Here is a 21178-nt window from a genome sequence, read left to right as displayed (position 1 = left end):
GTATGGACAAATCAAGCTCAGAAAGGGAAGTTATAATAAAATACTTTGTGAGAGAGAAAAATAGGTAAATACCTCCCCATGGCCAGTTAAGAATGAACTTGCACCTTCCAATAAAGGCAACAAGATGGATTGCACATCAGACGGAGCTTTATCAATATCCTCAAAAACAACCCAAATTCCATTGATAATAGCCTAGAAGTACTGAAAACAATAAATTATGACTGCAAAGAACATTATCAGCAAAAAATCCTTCTACAGAGGACGTACCTGAGTAAGAGAACCAGGCTGCCATCTAAATTCACCAGGTTTCTCCGAACAAACATAACTTCCAATCAATGTTTTGCCATCAATTTGCTCATCCATGTGAATTGATAAAACTTCAATATAAGGAGAATAAACGCAATAAGTGACAACATAAACTTCAAGATCAGGGCTAATGGGTACTGCTGTACCATAAAGCCAAGAGAACCCAACGGAAATGTCATGGAATAGTGTCAGAAATGCAACAAATCATACAGTTAACAAGATAAACAGTCGAAACGCAATGTCTCCAAACTAGATGATCATCTTCCTAAAATGGTTTATGTACTTGGACCACATTATTAGACAGGTATGGGACCAATGTACAGAAGAAATAACCAATCAAAAACCAGGGATGATTTCTCAAGACATTTTCTAGGCTACCAAACACCAAAACAGGAAACTTCAGCTCCCAGCCCCACAATCTACTACAATCTTACCGAAACTTTACAACCATGACTGAGCACACTTCAGATAACCAACTTGACAAATATTCATCAACACCCAACCCGCCGACTTTAAGGATAAAAGGAGAATACAGTAATTCAGTATTTGGATCCCTGGATGACCATAAATCTATTTATCAAACTGGTGTGCAGTCTAAGAAAACCATCATATGATTCATATTTACTTTCCTCTTAGTATCATCTCACACAAATAAAGTGCTCCCTATTACGAATCTTCTCCTCAAGTGTCAGACAATCACCACGATCTCAATATCTCCAACTTCCTTGTCAGTGAGCAACCCAGACATGCTAGCAAGACAAGTAAGTCCACCGAAGACCGAACTCCAAAATGGCTTCCAACAGAAAAAGAGGCCATCCAAATCCCTAAGTACAAGTTTCTTATAAAAAAAAATATTTAACCTCTGACATTATACGCTTAAAGGTGGAGGTGTACCAAGGTCCACCATAATCATGGTATACCAAAAAAGATAACTTAAGTGGAGGTGAAGAGAGAAGCAATGTGCATCGAATTGGAAAAAGAGTAACTAAGGGTTCTCTCCCTCTCCCACCGGTACCCACAATTAGCGAGTTCCAGCCACCATAACCGGGGAAAAAAACCTGAGGTATAAATACATACCCTGACTTCCACTATCCGAAGATAATTTGTTGATTAGTTTTGTTTTCCCCGCACCAGGAGGGCCATAAAGAAGAACAGGCCACTTTTGGTCCACTGCCAACTGAACTATCTCAAAACTTTTCTTCATAGTAGACGTCAAGAAAAAAGCATGTCGATTGGATGTCACAGTCCTGAAGATAATTGAAAGAGCCAAGGTTAAGACAGCATAATATGCAGCCAAATTAAACTGCAGAAATTATGAAACACGAAAATGTTATCTTTATTATTTCGAGATGGGTGGTGGTGAGTCATTAACTAGTCTAACCCACACCACCCATCTACAAAGAGACACTGTCACAGGCTCACTACTTTGTCATCTGCATAAAACACCCATTAACAACAAACTACAAATAGCATGACTTGGCAAAACTACAAAACTGAACGTTCAACTTCAGTAACATGTACCGTGAAGCCAAGCTTCTATTCCCATGTGATGGCCCAATCTCAGGAAACAATGACGAGGAAGGAGCTGCAAAAGCAGGAGCAGAAGTCCAAAGTTTATTTTCTTGACTGATATTATTGTTTCCGTCAGCAGAAGGGGACGCCTCATGCGAAAGTGGTTCAAGATACCAGCCAGCTTTCTCTAATGACACGTCCTGACAGAATTCCTGCCAGCTGCAAAAGCCAACACAAACAAAAGCTTAAAAAAAGAAAAAGAAACACTGCAAATCACTGAGAATGTACTTTGGATCAAGGATTTGTGAAGGCATTTGTTGATGGAAAGGAAAAGGTAGAGGACTCCCAAGGTATACTTCCCTCAACAAATCCTCAACATATTCTTCAACACAGCATAGCTTCAAAGAATGAAATTGCATCCTAGCAAGAAAACAAGTAGAGGCAAACCGCAATAAACATGCAAAAGCTTCTTCCGGCCCAAGACCAATGTTGCAGGTTGCTCTATCACCTATTTTGAGAACTACAGACAGGATCTGTATCCCACACCACTTCATGTCTGAAACATTCTTATACAACTCAGCATCACCACCTGGGTCAAGATCTGCAGATTGCAGCCCAAGGTCTAAAAAACAGGACCAGTCCCAAAGTGTGGCAAAAACTTCAGGTCGTGCCAAGAGGAGGCGGTATGATGCTCGGATAACATTTAATAAATATTGGGTTCCAGTCTGAAAACAAAAACGTAATCAATGAGGGGCAAAGATCCAAAACCAGTCAAAAGGGGAACTGAATTGAGTGAATAAAGGAAAATAGAAGCAGTTGCAATTTGAATCTAACTGCAGAAACAAATGACTTTGAACAAGTTCAATTAAAAACTTAGACTTCAGTTGCTCGGCTTTTATAACAGTAGAAGTGAAGACAATAAGATATGCCAGCAACTTTAAAATATATGACAAAAAGTAAAAAAATAAGGCATGGATACGAAAAGAGGCATTTCTTTTGTCCTGGTAGGGAAGAGAAAAATCATTCTAATCACAATCAGAGCAGAAACACAACTATGATACCTTTACAGATAACTCAGAAATAGATTTTCTCGCAATAGTCCGTTCAAAAGGAGGAGGAGCAAATTTAAAATAGCTCAGCACAGACCTGCAAAAAATAATAATAATAATGCCGCAGTTAACAAAAGTAATTACAGAAATGTGCTTGTGCATGTAAGATATTCAAGACTCCTGCAGTAAATCACATCAACTTCTTCTCTGCAAAATAAATTCAGAAACACCTCATAAAAAGAAACCTACCCCAACAGAAAAGGTGCCAAATCCAGAGCCCGACAAAAGGCCAGACAAGCAAGCTCATGAAGAACTAAGGTCCTCCCACTTCTAATATACACGTCAATAACTCCAACCACATCATCCAAATTTCCAGTTTCTCTAAGGATTTCATTTTCTTCGGATTCCACCATGGGTACATCAGAATTGGATGTCAAATCAGGCACCAGGCGAAGCAACGCCACAGCCCTATCCACAATCTTCTGAGCGATAAAACGAAAACAACCCAATAATGGAATTGTGTAGTTCGGGTTCAGAAAAATCTCAGCTACCGAATTTATCACTTCTTCCTCTGTCAGCGAGTGTCCCTGCGTGTACAACATTTGCTTACTGTAAAAACAATGCCTTGCTAAACAAATAGGCCGTGGATAATACACCTCACCAATATTGATACACTTTTCTCGGATATCCATACACCTTTTATGCATTACCTTAGGGCGTGAATAGATTTCCGTAAAATCAATCTCTTACAAAGAGGAAGTGATGAGACCCCAATACCTCTTTTAAGAGCGAAGTGAGCCTTGGAACAGATGCAAGTTTGGGACACCGAGAGAGAAACCTCTCAAACTCGAATTCAAGACGAGAACTTCGGTAAACCGCCATTATAACCTCACCACGATAACTTAATAAGTTTCTCCCAATTTTCAGAGCGTTAAATACTTCAGGTCCTGGGTAGAAGCATAGAAAACCATTAGCCACCGCTTCAGGCTCCCAAAAAAAATACTAGAAACAAGGGTTTGGTACTTCTAAAAGCATTACTGCATGTTTAATAAGCATCGAAAGTGCCAATAAAAAACAACAAATAGAAAGACAGACAGACAAACAGAAGACCAGAAAGAGAGAGAGAGAGAGAGAGAGAGAGAGAGAGAGAGAGAGAGACGAACAGATGCGACGGTAGCCGTTGCCGGAGCTGGTACCTTTGTTCGGTTTATAAAGATTGTAGAGAAAAAATAGAGGAAGGGTTTAAAGAAGCGAGGGTTTTGGGGAGGTTTTAGGGCTGACATTGGTTTATACTTTATATTCTTCGATTAACAAATATTTCCCTATAGTTTTGTCATATTGAATATTCACTCCATAGAACTTCTAAAGTTAGTACTATTAACCACGTAATGTGTGTCTTCCAGTTCCAACCATGTCGCCGCCTAAAAGGGGTATCTGGCCGCCACCGCGTATCTAACAAATAATTCCACAACAACAACACACTTTCAATAAGACTTTTAGGAAATTTTTTTTATTTTTTCCTTTTTAAAATATTTTGATGAATCGAAAACGTAAAAAAGTGAGGCGTAAAAATAACAAACGCGAAAAAAATCGAACAAGGACAAAATCAAAAAAATATAAAAAATGAAATAAATTATTAATGGAACGGGATCTCACGTACAAACAACCTATACCTGAGCGGTAAAATTTTACTTTTATCCCATCGACTATTCTATCTTTTTACTTCTTGGTCTCAAATCTGCCAATTAGATTTATTGAATCCTTGTTATGTTTAAATTGGTATACACTTGTTATTTTGAATAAGTAAGCAACTATTGATCAGAAAACCCATATTATTCGTTGGGAAAACCTTTTATCATTAATCTAAACCGAGTTTTTCTACGGAGCTAAAGGGGCTAAACAGACTTATTTTTCCTTCACAAAGTACAAAGAGAAATAAGCTTACGTAAAAATGTTCTTAACCGTATCATAAAAAATAAAAGAGTACTCCTATAGTTTTTCCCAACATCTTGTTCACATTTACATGGTATAAAAGCAATTCATAATTGTTGAGAAAAAAATTCATTGTAACCATCAGATCGAATGACGATAATGAGCCTCATTGATGTCTCCAATAATATAACAGTCGTCGTAGTTGAACAAGTAGCTAGATTGAGAATCCAAAATTAGGCTAAGAGGATGTCGATTGGAAAAGTTTGAGGATTCAATAACTTTTAATTAGTACACTTAAAGAATCAAATACGAAGAGTAGTGATAATTCAGGGGATCAAAATAAAACTTAGGATGGTTTCAGACTAATAAGTTAAAATGACTTATTAGTATGTCTTTATTAAAAAAAAATTCGTATTTGTTAATTTTGCTTCAATTTTTTTTAAATTATTTATTTTTCTTGGCGGAGTAATCGAAAAACTAAAAAGTTAAAAAATTATGATCAAATTTAAATTTTTTTGACTTATTTTTGTGACTTTTCAACTTTTTTTATTTTTATCCAAAAAAAATTATAAATATTGATTATAATTTTTTATTATTTTAAAATCTCTTATCGGAACAAATTAATAAGATAAAAAAATTATTGGTCCAAAACTAGCGCAAAACTTATAGTAAGGGGGTGTTTGGGAGGTATGGTTTTACATTTTTCAATTCCCATTTTTGGATTTTGGGAGGAAGAGGGAAAATGGATTTTAGGTAAAATGGATTTTGCAAATTCTTGTTTCTACAACAAAATAGAAAATCTGGAAATAGGGGCTTTTTGGATTTCCATTTTCACATTTTTGAATTCAGCCATGCCTAAAAGACAAGGCTACCCTCTCTCTTTTTGGATAATTCCCATTTTTGCCATGGTTTTGGAAAAGTAACAACAAACAATAATTGAAATAATAAAAATATAATTAAAAATAAAAACGAGGGACACCGGTTCATGAATCATGATCGGGGGCAGAATTTCGAAATTAAATTTTAAATAAATTGAGCCCAAACATTATTTATATACAATATACACCATTATTAATAACCGGGGGCAACATAGTAAAAAATCAATTCATAATTTATTCTCATTTCATATCTTTCAAACACTATTCCTACTGCAAAATGCATTCTGCACATATCATCTAAACACTCTACTAAATACAAAATACATTCTGATCATAATTCCAAAAGTCAAAAAGACAAAAAGTGAAAAATGAAAAGCCAAAAAGTTGGCTCTCAAACACCTCCAAAATACCCAAAAAAAAGTAAACAAAGACAAAAATTGGTTCAAACCCACCCCTCCGTGAGGCAGACCTTCTCAAAAATCAAAACCCTACAACGAACCCAACGGCCCACTGGTACATCCACCTAGCGTCGCCGTTCCAGAATTCCCCCATCCTATCTCTCTCTCTCTCTCTCCAATGTCTCCTCCTTCACTCCTCCACTCCTCCCCTTTCCCTCTCCACCCTAACCCCACCCCCACCCTCCACTCCCCCAGATCCACCCTCCCTTTCCTCCCCATCAAATCCTCCACCTCACCCGACCCCATCCCAACACCACTTAAAGCATCCGCCTCACCCGATCCCTCCTCACCTCCCCTCAAGCACCGCCGCCCCGCCGACGTCAATATCCGCGACGAAGCCCGCCGCCACAGCTCCACCCACAACCTCCAAGGTTTCTCCGCCAAGTACGTCCCCTTCAACACCTCCCCTGCACCCTCCACCGAATCCTACTCCCTCGACGAGATCGTCTACCGCAGCCGATCCGGCGGCCTCCTGGACGTCCAGCACGACATGGACGCCCTGAAACGGTACGATGGGGAGTACTGGAAGAACCTGTTCGACTCGCGCGTGGGGAAGACCACGTGGCCGTACGGGTCCGGGGTGTGGTCGAAGAAGGAGTGGGTTTTGCCGGAGATTGATGGCGATGATATCATCAGCGCGTTTGAGGGGAATTCCAACTTGTTTTGGGCGGAGCGGTTTGGGAAGCAGTTTCTGGGGATGAATGATTTGTGGGTCAAGCACTGTGGGATTAGCCATACGGGGAGTTTTAAAGATCTGGGCATGACTGTGTTGGTATCTCAGGTGAATAAAGAAACAAAATTTGCTACTTTTATCACTTCTATGGAATAGCTAAATCTTGGTAATTTATTCCAGAAGTTGTCTCAAAACAACTCCTTTGGGGTTGTCCATAGAGGGCTTTGTCTTGGCTTTTTAGTGAAGCCCCCGCTAGTCGATGGTGGGTGCGCATAAGTTGGCCCCGGACCACCTGAGTTATTAAAAAAAAAAACCATTTTGATTCCATAAGCACATGTACATTTTGATCTTATAGTTCATTTTTAGGTATAAGTGAATAATTTGTATGTCTATGCATGTTAGATCATTGGTTAGTAGGTATATTTGTGATACCGGTGGACGGAAACAGAATTTCCAACTTTTATGGCTACAAGACCGTTTCCTTAATATCGAGAATTTAGTCCTTTCAATGGACAAATAGTAAAATGAATCACAAAATTCGTGTCAAGACAATCTTTGAATTTTGTGTACAACGCACACAATTTTTGTTCGAAACTAACGTTTACTTATTGATCTTCTACTTGTTCGTTTGGTCCTAGATTAGTGAATCAATCTATATGTTTGAATATGTTTGGTCATATATTACTTTTGGGCACTATGTCATTAGCCGCACCAGTAGGTGGTAGCTTCGAAGATGTGGGCATGACTGTATTGGTATCGACAAACGAACAAAAACTTTGGCTTTTATCGTTAGATGGAATAGCAAAGGTTTTGTTTTTCCTCCCAAAAGTTTTACCAAACAAGGATTTGAACGATATACTCTGCAAAGACCATTTTCATTACACAAGTACATCTTCCTTTTGATCTTGTAGCTGTTCATTTTTGAAATTGGTGAGTAATTTGCATATCCATGTTTGATTATTAGTTAGTAGGTATTTGTGCACTTAGCAAAGTTCTAGTTCACGTTTCTAAGCATTTATAGTGGCTTTCATTTTCTTTTTTGTCTTTTGGAATTTTTCTGAAGTGTTTCCATTCCCATGCTTCCCAAAATGACACACTGAAGAGGATTTCTATTGTTGCAGGTGAATCGTTTGAGGAAAATGAATCGTCCTGTTGTTGGAGTCGGTTGTGCATCCACCGGAGACACCTCAGCGGCGCTTTCCGCCTACTGTGCTTCTGCTGGGATCCCGTCGATTGTTTTTCTTCCTGCGAATAGGATTTCAATTGCGCAGTTGGTGCAACCGATTGCGAATGGGGCTTTTGTTTTGAGCATTGATACAGACTTTGATGGGTGCATGCAGTTGATTAGGGAAGTTACAGCTGAATTGCCAATTTACTTGGCAAATTCTTTAAACAGTTTGAGGCTTGAAGGTCAGAAAACGGCTGCGATTGAGATTTTGCAGCAGTTTGATTGGGAAGTTCCTGATTGGGTGATTGTTCCTGGTGGAAACCTTGGGAATATATATGCTTTCTACAAAGGTTTTCACATGTGCAGGGAATTAGGTCTGGTTGATAGGATTCCGCGTCTTGTTTGCGCCCAAGCTGCGAATGCCAATCCACTCTATCTCCATTACAAGTCTGGTTGGAAGGATTTCAAAGCCGTCAAGGCTAATACTACTTTTGCATCTGCCATACAGATTGGCGATCCAGTTTCTATAGACAGAGCTGTTTTTGCTTTAAAGAATTCAAATGGAATTGTTGAGGAAGCCACAGAAGAAGAATTGATGGATGCCATGGCTCAAGCAGATTCAACTGGCATGTTTATATGCCCCCATACTGGGGTTGCACTGACGGCATTATTTAAGCTTAGGAATAGTGGGGTTATTGGCCCCACAGATCGGACTGTGGTGGTGAGCACGGCTCATGGATTGAAGTTTACACAGTCTAAGATTGATTACCATTCGAAGGAGATATCAGACATGGCTTGCCGGTATGCTAATCCACCAGTGCAAGTGAACGCAGATTTCGGGTCTGTCATGGATGTTCTTAAAAAATACTTGTTGAGCAAAGATTCGAAGATTTGAACTTCTTTTAGAGCATTGTAAGGCTTGCTTCTTTTCCCTTGTTGGTTTTGCTCTAAATGTTGTCATATCATTTGCTTTTGTCAAGTTGACATTCCTTTTGTAGGATTAGCTTTGAGAGTTTACTGTTTTGTGGGCTAGAGGATTATTTGTAACTTGTAAGGCAGTTTTGCCATTAGAAGTGGATTTCATTTTCCCTAGCGATGGATAATAAAAGTTGGGGATTGCTTTTGGTTGCAAGTTGCTCATCTACTTCACATGTAACGTTCTAGTAGGATTTTTTTTTACATGTTGATCATCTCGTCGGATGGGTGTGCTTGATGATGATAAAGTTACAGCCCGTTTGGATTGCGCGATTTCAGGGAAACCAATTCTCTCGCACGTTTGGATGATCAAAGAGGTGGGAGAGGGTGAGAAACGGTGGGAGAGCAGAACCCCTTACAAGCCTAGTTTTGTTTCTCACCATAAGTGGCGCGATTCTGTGAGAAAGGGAGGACTAACGGATCGTCGTTGACTTCCAACAGCGCGTGCGGTCCACCCTCTCATCGGATCGTCGTCGTACTTGCACCGTTGTCTTCGTCTTGTCAAGGCAAAGCTACTTCTGTGATCAAAACTGCGTTTTGAACCTTTGATTTGGTCGCCATAGATGAGAGAGAGAGTTTGGTCGCCGGAATGGGAGGGAGAGAGTTTGATTTCTCACGGTTATTTGTTTGACAATGTGAAAAACCACTCTTTTCTTTTCTTTTCTCACTGATAAGAGAGACTACATTCCTTTCCTTTCTTTTCTTGCTAGTGTAGCCAAAGACGCTGTTAAGGTCGTTGAATATGCCCATCATGCGGAGTGATTATGTAAACTAACAATCTAACATTGTTGATTGATGTTTCCTCGAGGGGCGCTTGAAGTTGCTTCCGATTCGCCGTTTAGATGATTCATCTTTTCCCCATTATGTTACTTGGGAGAATGGTTGGAGTCTTGAAGAAGGTACTATTAGAACTTTTGCTTTGAACCTTCAAGAGTAGTAGGGACAAACGGGTTCGGATCCTCTCGAGTCCCTCAAAGGGATTGTGCGGTCCAGTTTATCTCATCTCATTTTGCGGATTCTTTTAGGACTCATTTCAATGATAGAGATCATTCACTTTAAGATACGGTCTAAACCGTAAGCAACATCAAAAATTATGTTACTCATTTATTGATTGGCATTTTTTTAAAAGAAGAGTGGATTTCAAAAATACTCATATACTCGATCACAACTCATTGTTCTTTCGGTAAAATGTGTTTTGAGAACACATTAATCAATCAATATCCCATCAAAATGACTTTCGACTTGATTAATATTCCTGACGGCATCTATATAAAACGAACAGTTTCGATCATTGAAACAGACACACACAAAAAAAAAATCTAGAAATGGGCCGATTTCGATCCCTGAAATGGACCCTAAACGGGCCGGACTGAAAGGGACAAGCGAGAGGACAAGTCCAAAAACAGCCAACTCAACTGTTCAAATGCGTGCGAAGACTTTCTTTTCCTTTCTAAAACGATCTTACTACAACCGTCATTTTCTGGAATTCCAAAACTGTATTATTTCAGCCCATCAATCAAGGTGACTGGTCCGCACTCACTCCGATCACTTCAAAATTCCACTCCCACAATTCTTCTCTCTCCTCTTCTTCAGTCACTCAGAGAGAGAGAGAGAGAGAGAGAGAGGGCATGGAGGTGGAGGAGCAGAGAATTGAGCAATTCAAAGGCCAAACCAGGCTACCGAAATTCGCAGTCCCTAAACGCTACGACCTCGCTCTAAACCCAGACCTCTCGTCTTGTACCTTTTCCGGTACCGTACGAATCGAACTCTCCATCTTACAATCCACCAAATTCCTCGTCTTGAACGCATTGGAACTCGTCGTCAACCAAGTCTCCTTCACCAACTCCCATAACCAGGTGAGAGTACCCACCAACTGTTTGTAGTTAGGGGTGATAACAAGCCGAACAGGGAGTTGTTCAACCTAGGTTTGAAAATTTATCGGGCTTCAAAACATGTTCGAACTTAGTTTGTTTATCGGGCTTCAAAATATAATCTCGAACGAGGTTAAACCGAGCTGGATGTGAACCAATATCGAGTAGCTTGAATTCCCAATTTTTATAGTCTTTACGAAAAGATGTCAATTTATTTTGAATCTTTTCGCACCAAATTATAGAACTAATTTTTAATTTGGTGCGGAAAAACTCGAAAAATTATGTACGGGACGGAGGGTGTACATCATAAACCAAACAAGCCGAGTAATAACTTGTTCGAGCTTGGTTTAACGAGCTTCAAAGAAAATATTTAAGCTTAGTTTGTTTAGGTACCAAACTGATTTGAAAGAGTTTTAAAGGACAGAACACGAGCTCAAACTCGAGTAGCTTGATTCGTTTATCATCCCTATTTGTCATGATCACAAACACTGATCTCATGGTTGTATCAAATGGGTTTTTGTTGATGTGCAGAAATTGGTTCCGTCGGATGTGGTGTTGGAAGGCGAGGATGAGATGCTGATATTGGTTTTTGATGAGGCTCTTAGGGTAGAGGATGGAGTACTGTGGATTAGCTTTTCCGGTGTCCTTAATGAACACATGAGGGGATTCTACAAAGGGTACTCTTTACTTTTCGTTCTTTCTTTCTTTTCGGTCTGATAATTTCTTTTCCCTTTGTTTGATTCTTGAGAAAACCCGAGTAAAGCTGAAAAATGTGTGTCACTACTATCTTGTGGTGGCTCTAATCAAGAAAAGGGTAGTGATCTTCACACTCTCCTTGTAGGGTAGTGATTTTTGCACTCTGTTTGTTTATATCGTCTCTCTTTTAGTTTTGGTCTTTAATAGTGTGAAGTTACACATTACCCTATTACTTGTCATGGAAGTGCATTATTGTGAGTTCACATGAGTGAAGATAAGAAAAAAAAAAGTGCAAAGGTGAAAAAGGAAGTATGAATGGTAACACAGCTAAATTGAGCAAAATAGTTAGTAATGGAAGATGAATTCTTTATAGTTCTTAGATATTCCAGAGCACCTTTTGTGACCATGAAGTTAGTCTTACAGTACTTACATGGATGGAGGAGTTAAGAAGAATATGGCGGTGACTCAGTTTGAAGCGGTGGATGCACGACGATGCTTTCCTTGCTGGGATGAACCTGCCCTCAAGGTTTGTTATCTTTTTTCTAATGTTGCAAACTAGCTTTGCTTTATGTACGTAAAATCAAATCTCTTCATAAATATCAAATCAATTTACAAATAGTTTCTCTTTTATCATACTTGCTACCTGTTTCATTGATGTTAATGGTGTTGCTCTGTGGATCTGTTACGGAGAAATTCTACAATCTTCCAACGATAGGAAAGGAAATTGACACTGATGATGTAATCAACGTGATAGTGTTTGAGAACATATGATCTGCCATATGGCTGCCTATTGTATAAATCGATAATGTAGACTCACAAAAGTTTTGTTTATGGCCATTGGCAAAGCATTGTCAACTATTTAGCCCGATTTGTGCAGCATACTTAAGTGTTGCACAAAAGACGTAATTATCTGTTGCTCAAGTGTTGCTTGTAATACCAAATTTTGGTACTTGATTAAATTGACCAAAATCCTAACAAAAAATTAATGAATGGGTAGATTTCCAATAATCTACCGTGTTGCAGCAGCATAGCCTCTGCTTGTGCTTTAAGGGATTATCCATTACCCTCATCAATGAAATGTGAGTCTGAGTGGAACTTCATGTATCAGCATGTTTTGATACGGTTAAACTGGCATGTATCAGCATGATTCTTAAACCTTTTTGACTGTGTGTTCGACAGGCCACCTTCAAAATAACAATGGAAGTTCCATCTGAGTTGACTGCATTGTCTAATATGCCAGTTATTCATGAAGAGCTTAATGGGCAGATAAAAACAGTTTCTTTTGAAGAATCACCCATCATGTCAACATATGTGGTGGCTGTTGTGATTGGTTCATTTGATTACATAGAAGACTCAACAGCTGATGGTGTGCATACAAATTAAATGCTTATTTCTTTTGTTTTAACTAGTTTTTGTTTCTGTCTCATAGTTTCTCCAACTTCTCATCTAGGAATCAAGGTTCGTGCATACTGTCCTGTTGGCGAGTCTGATAAAGGAAGATTTGCCTTAAATGTTGCAGTCAAGTCACTTGATCTATTTAAGAAGTAAGTAGTTACTGTTCAAGTAATTCAATGTTTGGATCATGGGATCACGTGAACCGTCATCAGAAACTTGTATTGTTGTGTGGAATCAGTTCGCAATCTGATTGTTGTTTTACCGTTCTAATGATTTAAAACAGAATAATTACTATCACTCAAACGAACAGTGACAAGTATTCTGAGTATCACTTCCTAGGGATGAGGGATTATTAGGCTTAGTCAGGAAAATTCCAATTAATACCTAAATTAATTCGGAAAAAAGATTGATTGTTGGTTTTTTTAAACTTATTGAACTGTAATTAAGACTTAAGAACGTTAAAGAGTTGATGGGAGAAAGGCCTAGGGTTTCGAATCCACTATTCCCCTCGTAACCTAAATATGTTTTGATTATAGGTCAACTATTCGAATCAACCCGGATATCATAGGATTGCAAGCCCTAGCGATATCTCCTACTGATTATTTATGAATCACCAATCAGCATGGACTATGTCCACTTATTACGAATCCTCTTACTAGTACAAACTATATCAAATCAGCATGGATAGTCTCATCGGCACTATGCATCTTACATAGTGTAGTCCATCCGTCCATCTCAACCGGTTATCACAAAACAATTAAACCTGTTGTATGTGTGAAGCGGAATCCCACATGGCTTGGGTACCAAATTAATTTGAAGTATACAAGTGTGAGGGGTTGAGGGCACCCCCACTTCAATAACTATCTTTTTGGGTTGAGTTCTATGTAAGACCGTGTAACATGGTATCAAACCTGGGTACAGGGATGGGTAAAGTGTGTGTCTCTACCCTTCACGCAACAGGTGCTGCCGAGTGAGGGTGTGAAGCGAAATTCCACAGCGCTTGGTTACCAAACTAATGTGAAGTATATAAGTGTGAGGGCACCCTCACTTTAATAGTTAGTTTTGGGGGTTGAGTTCTACCCAAGACCGTATAAAAGTATGGCCGTGTATGAAATATAGAAGAACAAACACAAACGATTGAAATGATTTATGGAAAGAATTAACGACTTGATAAAATCTTTTGAGTCATGCAACCAAAATCCGAATAGAAAACCTAAAATCACTGCATAAATAAAGTTACTCGGAGGATGAGCTTCAGGTACGCCTTAGGGAGGAGTTTAGCCGGCCATGGGAGTGGGATCCATGGAGGTTTTGGTAAAGAATGCCACGAAAACCCTTATATTCTTGCTCTTCTAACCTCCTCCACAAGTTCATAACCCTCAAATGATATTAGGGTTGAGTTTTACTAAGTTTGGGCCTCCAAAAACGCCTCAGATGGAAATGCTGGTTACAGGACCCAACTTCACGGACTTGTCCCGGCTTCATCCAAACTTGGAATGATGCGATTCTTGAACCATTTGAAAGCTCTATGAGTCCACTTTCAAACCCAACTGATTTTACATCCATATGCTTTGTACTTTGAGAAGAATGACCTTTCTACCATCAGCATGTTGGGTTTGCGCACTGTCGGTAGAATGCTCATGGTTCCTTCGTTATAACTCGAATCAACCCCTATTTCATACTGTGGAAAAGGTACTTCAAAGTGCTAAAAGCTAATGGAAACCAATATGGAGAATCGTAGTCTTTGGAGTGAAATCATGGTTGCAAGTGGACCCTCCATTGAAACCATTCGCTCTCTTGCCAATCTTTTATATTTCCACATTGTGTAATGGTTGGCTTTACTCGATCATTTCCGGATCACTTCCCAAAACTCCCACATACATGATGACCCTCCAAATGCATTTTATAAGCCTCATTTCACGTCTAGAGGTCCAAAAAACCTGCAAACACAAGAACCACATCAATACCCACCAAGTAATAAGATAAAAAGGCTAAACAAATAATATAACTTAGGGGCCTAAATGGGTACATTTAAGCACCTATCACAATCTAGTTGACCAACTGATTATAGGACGTAACCTCAAACAACCTAGGACTTGAAATTAGAAACAATCTTTGTCCGGTTCCATTTCCAGATTCCACCGTACATTTTTCATGTTTGAAATTTGTATATTTTTTTTGGTAAACTAACCCAACCGTTGAAACGGAACCCCAAGCTATCTATGCCTTACCCCACTGGCCACTGCTAATTTGAGTTGTTAATCCTGATTACTGTTTAGGTACTTTTCCATGCCTTACACTCTTCCTAAGCTGGATATGGTTGCCGTCCCTGATTTTTCTGGTGGGGCTATGGAGAATTATGGTTTGATCGTCTATCGTGAAACAGAGATGCTCCTCGATGATATGCATTCTGCGGCTGTCAACAAACAGAGGGCAAGTAATAATTGTGACTGAAAACTGCATTAGAGTCTTCTATTTTGATAACTCTATGGATATCAAGAGGAAAGAAAAAAATTACCGTTATCCTCCAACAATGTTTTACATTGATGATGGAGGGGCAATGCCTGTCCTGATTTTTGCACTTGATAATCTATGTTCATTCCCCTCATACTTTATCTAAAACCCTTTCCTTATCGAATCTTTTTATGCTGCCAGCTTGCAATTGTTACCACCCATGAAGTTGCACATCAATGGTTTGGCAACCTGGTAACAATGGAATGGTGGACTCATTTATGGCTTAATGAGGGTTTTGCAACATGGGTAATTTTTATTCTCTTTACTTCATGGCTTCTTTATAGGCATTTTCTTTGATATGGTGTCATAACTGAGGTTCCCTCTCCAAATATTACGTGTCCAGGTAAGTTATTTAGCCACCGACAGCTTATTTCCTGAGTGGGAAATTTGGACTCAATTTCTTGATGTAACTGCTGGGGGGTTACAGATGGATGCATTAGAAAGCTCTCACCCAATTGAGGTACAAATATGTTCCCTTGCATCTGTTTCATCACCTGCTCATGATTACTGAATCACCCTTTATGTGGTTATGGTAATGGAGTTAACTTGGAGAAATAGCATTTCAACAAATTTGAAGTCTTGAAAAGCACTATGAGATCCAGCTCTGTCCATGATGCTTGTAAGCATATCTTTGCAGGTGGAAATACATCATGCCCGTTCCGTTCTTGAAGTGTTTGATTCCATAAGCTATGAAAAGGGTTCTGCTGTTATCCGAATGCTAATGGATTATCTTGGGTATGATGTATTCCAGGTGGGTTCCTTTTATAAAGTTGTCCACAAACTATCTGTAATCAGTCAATGTCAATTATGTGCATTCTGTCTGGGTCTATGAAATGCATACTCAAATGCCATTTTCATGTTTTCACGAAGGTGTGGTCTGCATATTAAACTTTAAATAAGAGATGCCTTAAATAGTCTTTGAAGTCCAACTATTTGCTAGTTAATATGTGGTGGGGATGAGATCGCTGAGTTGTGTTATCTAAATGTCTTAATTTGTCAAAAACAGAAATCTTTAAGTTCATACATGAAGAACTATGCTTGGAAAAACACGAAGACAGAAGACCTGTGGAGTATCCTTTCGGAAGAATCTGGTGTCCAAGTGAACACACTGATGGACACATGGACAAAGAAGAAGGGCTACCCTGTTATCTCTGTTAAATACAAAGATTGTAACTTGGAATTCGAACAGGTTTTCTTGATTTTTTGCTGTTATTACTTTTTATTATCTGATCAAGAATCAAATGGGAATTGATCTTTATCCATTGTCTAGCAAGGAATTCTGATGTTTTCCCTTGTAAATGGCAGTCACAATTTGTGTATTCTGATATTCACTCTGATGATTGCTGGATTGTTCCTATTACTATGTCACTTGGTTCATGCAACAAGAGGAAGAATTTTCTTCTAGAGACAAAACATGGCAAACTGGATGTATCTGGACTGTATCATTCTTGTGATGGAAACTCAAGTTCATTTGAGAAGAATCAGGAGAAACTCAGTGAAAAGTTTTGGGTCAAATTAAATACTGGGCAGACCGGGTTTTATAGGGTAAAGTATGATCACAACCTCACTACTCAACTGAGGAAAGCCATAGAGGACAATTGCTTCTCCTCATCAGACAGATTTGGTGCGTACTTTATTTTATTATAGCCTTTTTATATACTAGTGGGCAGGAATATTTGTATTTGCCTTTGAGCCCTCTCTCCCTGATTGAGTCATTGTTGGCTGCCTAACCCCACAAATAAAAAGCAAAGCACATTAAGCAAATTTGAGTTTTCTCTTATTTCCCAAGTGCATTGATTTGCTTTTGGAGTCACTTTATGTGTATATACATTTTTTTCTGCCTAATAATGCAGTGCTGATGAAGCTGTTAGGTTTATAAGTTTATTATCTATGTACACTCTTGACTGCATGCGGATTCCTTTCTTTTTGGCTCTCTCATTTTGTATAGTATAACACTAAACCAAGCATAACTTTCTTTGTCAATCTTTTTCAGGCATTTTGGATGATACGTATGCTCTTTGCGAGGCTTGCCAAGTTTCACTGTCATCTTTGCTTTCCTTGATGAATGTGTACAGAAAGGAGCTCGATTATACCGTGTTATCAAGACTAATAGAGGTAGATGTTTACTTTCCTTTGAATAGAATTTATAATGGACTTGCAGAAATTTAAGTTGATCTACATGACAGATATGTTCTAGTGTTGAAAAGATCTCAAGTGATGCTCTACCAAGTTTATCGAATGATATGAAACAGTTTTTCATCGGACTCCTCCTTTTCTCTGCTGAGTAAGAAGACTCGTATCTGACTAAACATGCTTCTATGCTTATTCATTTCAACTTACCAACTTGTCACAGGAGGTTTGAATCCTCTATCTTTTTGCTATCCTTACTTTAAGAGTATACGATTCATGATTTACAGCCCAAGTGCCTGGATTTGGGGTCTAGGCCCCTGCTAAAGTTAAATCTTTGGGTACCTCACTTTACTGCATTTGATGAGAAGTCTTGAGGAAACTGGATTGCCGTCTAATATAAGGAAAATCAAGACCTCCATGGTCTATGGTAGTTTTTTCAAACATGCGTGAACAATGTTAAGCTATATGAAAACTCTACACCTTTTATGGGCTTAACCTAAAGGATAGCCATACCAAGAGAGATTTTGAGCTTCTCAAGGTTGACGTTATATTTGCTTATTTATCATGTGCAGAAAGTTAGGTTGGGAACCCATCCAGGGAGAGAACCATATGAGTGCAATGATGAGGGAAAGAGTTTTGATGGCTTTAGTTAACCTGGGCCATTCTAGAACTATTGATGAAGCAATGAAGCGCTTTCAAGCATACTTGGATGATCGAAACACTCCACTTCTTCCGGTTGACTGTAGAAGGGTAAACGCCAAACCGATCATTAGTCATTCTTTGTATTTTTTGAAGACTTCAAGCACTGATACCACTGTTATTTGTTCCAAAGGCTGCGTTCCGTGCTGTAATGAGGAATACCAATACCAGCAATAGGAATGGGTTTGAAGCGTTACTAACCATATACAAGGAAGCTCAAGCAGTGCAAGAGAAGGCCCGGGTTCTGCGTAAGTTTTAACTAGATATGAGCCATAATGCAGTATTTGGAATTTTCTTTTCATCATTTGATAGGTCGAGTAATCTGCTTCGAACCAGGTATAGATACAGGGTTTTATGTCTTGCATTTTTTTTTTTAACGTTGGACAGGTTGTCTCGCATCTTGTCCAGAACCCGATATAGTTTTGGAGGTTCTGAATTTTATGATATCTGACAAGGTATTACAGTTTCTAACCAACAGTTTCAGGAAACTGTATATCTATGTTCCAGTATCCTAGGTACTGAATTTACCACTTTGTCCTTTCAGGTCCGTTGTCAGGACACTATGTATGTGTTATTAGGGATAAGCTTGGAAGGGCGTGAGACAGCATGGAGATGGTTAAAGGTATGTACATGGAAACAGAGCTATAGGTTCAAGATAACAATTGAATAATAGTCCATACGAATGTTTTACTCTCAAAATTACTGAAAATTCGACAACGTTCTCGGGAAAAGTCATGAAAAAACCTCAGGAAGCCACAGTTTAAGTCCAAAGTTTCCAACTTACAATTATTTATGAAAAGAATCCCAGAGTTTTGTTTCAGTGGAGTAATCGCACAGATATAGGAACAAACGGAAGCATATCTTCACTCTCTAGACAAACCACTATGTAAACGTGCATCAACGATTCATAATGACTAGGTCTTTTACCTGTTAAACTGGGGCGAAAGAGCATTCAATAAAAAGTGTACCTTAGTGAGTTATTGTTCAAACACTTGCTATTCTACACGAAAATGATATAGTTTAACCACCTCACATTGCTGGTAGTGAGTGATTTATCTGCTGAAATTTTATGGTTCATGGACTTGTACATCTTTGTTAATGAATGCAGGAGAACTGGGATCTAATCCTTGCAAAATGTGGTGCTGATATGACTCTTCACTATTTCATTAGAAATATTGTTACACCTGTAAGTAACTGATCTCAACTGAGTAGTAACAAATGCAAATTTTCCGCATCTGTATGCCATGATTGCCATTTTTTGGTTCCAATTCAAGCAGTTTCTTGCAGCTCAGAGGTAGGCCAGTTGAAGGTCGATAAACCATTTTTATCCCGTCTAATTTCTAGAAACTGGGACTTGAGTTGGTTTGAAGACTAGTTAACGTTGATTGGTGGTGATGTACTAATATTAAGAATAAAGTAGGGGCTTCTAGGTTCTAAACATTGTTGACATACATTTCTTGTTTTATTGAACATGCCTGACCTATTGACACACCAGAGGAAGATTTAGTATAGCAAGTACGAAATGTGACGACATTGTAGAACCACCTTTCTACCCCTACTACCAACCCCACAAAAAAATGGATAATAAATGGAGAAGATCAGCTTGAGAAGTGGAGGATTCAGTTGGATACTCAAGCTCATCATTGATTTCACAGTCACCCTCGGCATACCCAAATGGAGTTCAAAAATGTCATTCGTACAAATTTGGACGTTGTGTAATGAGCTTTAACGTAGCGGACATGTATATCATATGCTTAGTAAGTTAGTATTTTGATGACTACAGATGAAACATGTAGGGCTTTTTGTTAACGATAGGTTAAGGAAAAGCTGCAGTTTGCTGAGGGCAGACTCAAACTCAGGCATCTAAATAAAATGTAGGACTATGGCTGGCTGATCCAAAATGTTAATATAGGTCTTTACGTGTCTGTATTAGCCCATCTTCCATCACAATTCCCATTCTTGAATTTACTATCATGTCTACTTCTATATGTATTTATAATTTATGTGTAACCATTGAACCAGTTTTACATCAAGCAATACAATCTTCCTCTCCATTTCTCTATAACACAAAACATGCGACTTAACTGATAAAAGGGCAGAATTGCAAAATGACATTGCCACTGCAACGTGAGGGTGCGATCAATAGGCACCAAAATCACCATGTTCGTGTCCTTGTCCTTTTAATCTTTGTAATTTTGCAGAGATTAATAAAAAAAATTTGCCGATCAGAAAAAGAAAAAAAAAAAAAAGGCACCAAAATCACCATGTTCGTGTTGGTTTTTGAGATTGGATTGGTTTTGTTTTGTTTTGTTTTGTCTCCTTCAGTTCTCCAGCCATGAGATGGCAGATGAAGTTGAGGCATTTTTTGCTAGCCGCGAGACTGCTTCATTTGCTATGAACTTGAAGCAAAGCATTGAGCAAGTCAGAATTAAAGCGAGGTGGGTTGAAAGCATAAAACAAGAAGAATCTATCAAGGAGCTGGTGAGGGGATTAGCTTGCATCGGTTGACCCGATGATAGCTTCAACGATAAATTAAGGCAATCACATTCACATCTAGCACGTTAATTAAGGGCTACCTGAGGGTTTTTGTCGTGAGACGAACTCTCCCGTAGCCACTAATTAGCACTAATTAGCACGTACTCTATTGGCTTGTATCATATTTTATGTACTGCTGCTCTTGTATCATATACGGAAGGTTATGGAGTAGGCAAGATGTGTCAAACATAATTCTAGGTCATTGCAACTACTACTCCAGCTGATCTAGTCCTCCATTGCCATTCTGTACTGTTTGTTGGAACCTTTTATGATTTGGAACAAATCTTTTTCCCAAACTACCCAACATGGCAAATATTGAAAATTGATCTGCTTCGTCACTTGTGTTGGACTTTCTCCAAATTTCACTGCAATCTCAAGCCAAATAAA

At 38.8% G+C, this 21178-nt stretch overlaps 3 protein-coding genes across 5 annotated transcripts in view; 2 read left to right on the top strand and 1 right to left on the bottom strand.

The window, feature by feature from the left end:
- Nucleotides 1–4092, bottom strand: part of LOC131335780 (midasin-like) — a 38697-nt gene extending 34605 nt beyond the window's left edge. The window contains exons 1-9 of the mRNA XM_058371281.1: nt 4031–4092; nt 3645–3814; nt 3117–3454; nt 2880–2964; nt 2266–2543; nt 1828–2037; nt 1384–1553; nt 268–377; nt 73–192 (exon numbers count right to left, since the gene is read on the bottom strand). Coding sequence (XP_058227264.1) covers nt 73–192; nt 268–377; nt 1384–1553; nt 1828–2037; nt 2266–2543; nt 2880–2964; nt 3117–3454; nt 3645–3749 — 1416 coding nt within the window. The 5' untranslated portion in view covers nt 3750–3814; nt 4031–4092. The remainder of the gene's footprint in view (nt 1–72; nt 193–267; nt 378–1383; nt 1554–1827; nt 2038–2265; nt 2544–2879; nt 2965–3116; nt 3455–3644; nt 3815–4030) is intronic.
- A 2046-nt stretch (nt 4093–6138) lies between these two features.
- On the top strand, nt 6139–9108 carry LOC131335779 (threonine synthase, chloroplastic-like). The gene is made up of 2 exons (XM_058371280.1): nt 6139–6916; nt 7930–9108. Exons 1-2 carry the CDS (start codon nt 6254–6256, stop codon nt 8869–8871), a joined length of 1605 nt encoding a protein of 534 aa, XP_058227263.1. The 5' UTR covers nt 6139–6253; the 3' UTR covers nt 8872–9108.
- Nucleotides 9109–10428: 1320 nt separating this feature from the next.
- Nucleotides 10429–21090, top strand: LOC131335777 (aminopeptidase M1-like). Of its 3 annotated transcripts, none has more exons than XM_058371279.1 (19): nt 10429–10807; nt 11354–11499; nt 11942–12044; nt 12698–12884; nt 12969–13062; nt 15193–15346; nt 15569–15673; nt 15771–15887; nt 16065–16178; nt 16434–16616; nt 16733–17051; nt 17421–17542; nt 17614–17711; nt 18130–18307; nt 18390–18504; nt 18644–18711; nt 18801–18878; nt 19365–19442; nt 20351–20410. In XM_058371279.1, exons 1-19 carry the CDS (start codon nt 10580–10582, stop codon nt 20366–20368), a joined length of 2505 nt encoding a protein of 834 aa, XP_058227262.1. In that variant the 5' UTR covers nt 10429–10579; the 3' UTR covers nt 20369–20410. The 3 variants fall into 3 exon arrangements, 2 of the variants coding, with proteins under 2 accessions (XP_058227262.1, XP_058227261.1); XM_058371278.1 differs by lacking the exon at nt 20351–20410 and adding an exon at nt 20582–21090 and having other exon boundaries at nt 10431–10807; XR_009202625.1 differs by lacking the exons at nt 18644–18711; nt 20351–20410 and adding an exon at nt 20582–20643.
- Nucleotides 21091–21178: the final 88 nt, after the last annotated feature.

This window comes from Rhododendron vialii, chromosome 8a, assembly GCF_030253575.1.
Source record: "Rhododendron vialii isolate Sample 1 chromosome 8a, ASM3025357v1".
NCBI classification, from domain to species: domain Eukaryota; kingdom Viridiplantae; phylum Streptophyta; class Magnoliopsida; order Ericales; family Ericaceae; genus Rhododendron; species Rhododendron vialii.
This window is presented reverse-complemented; position numbering and strand designations above follow the sequence as displayed.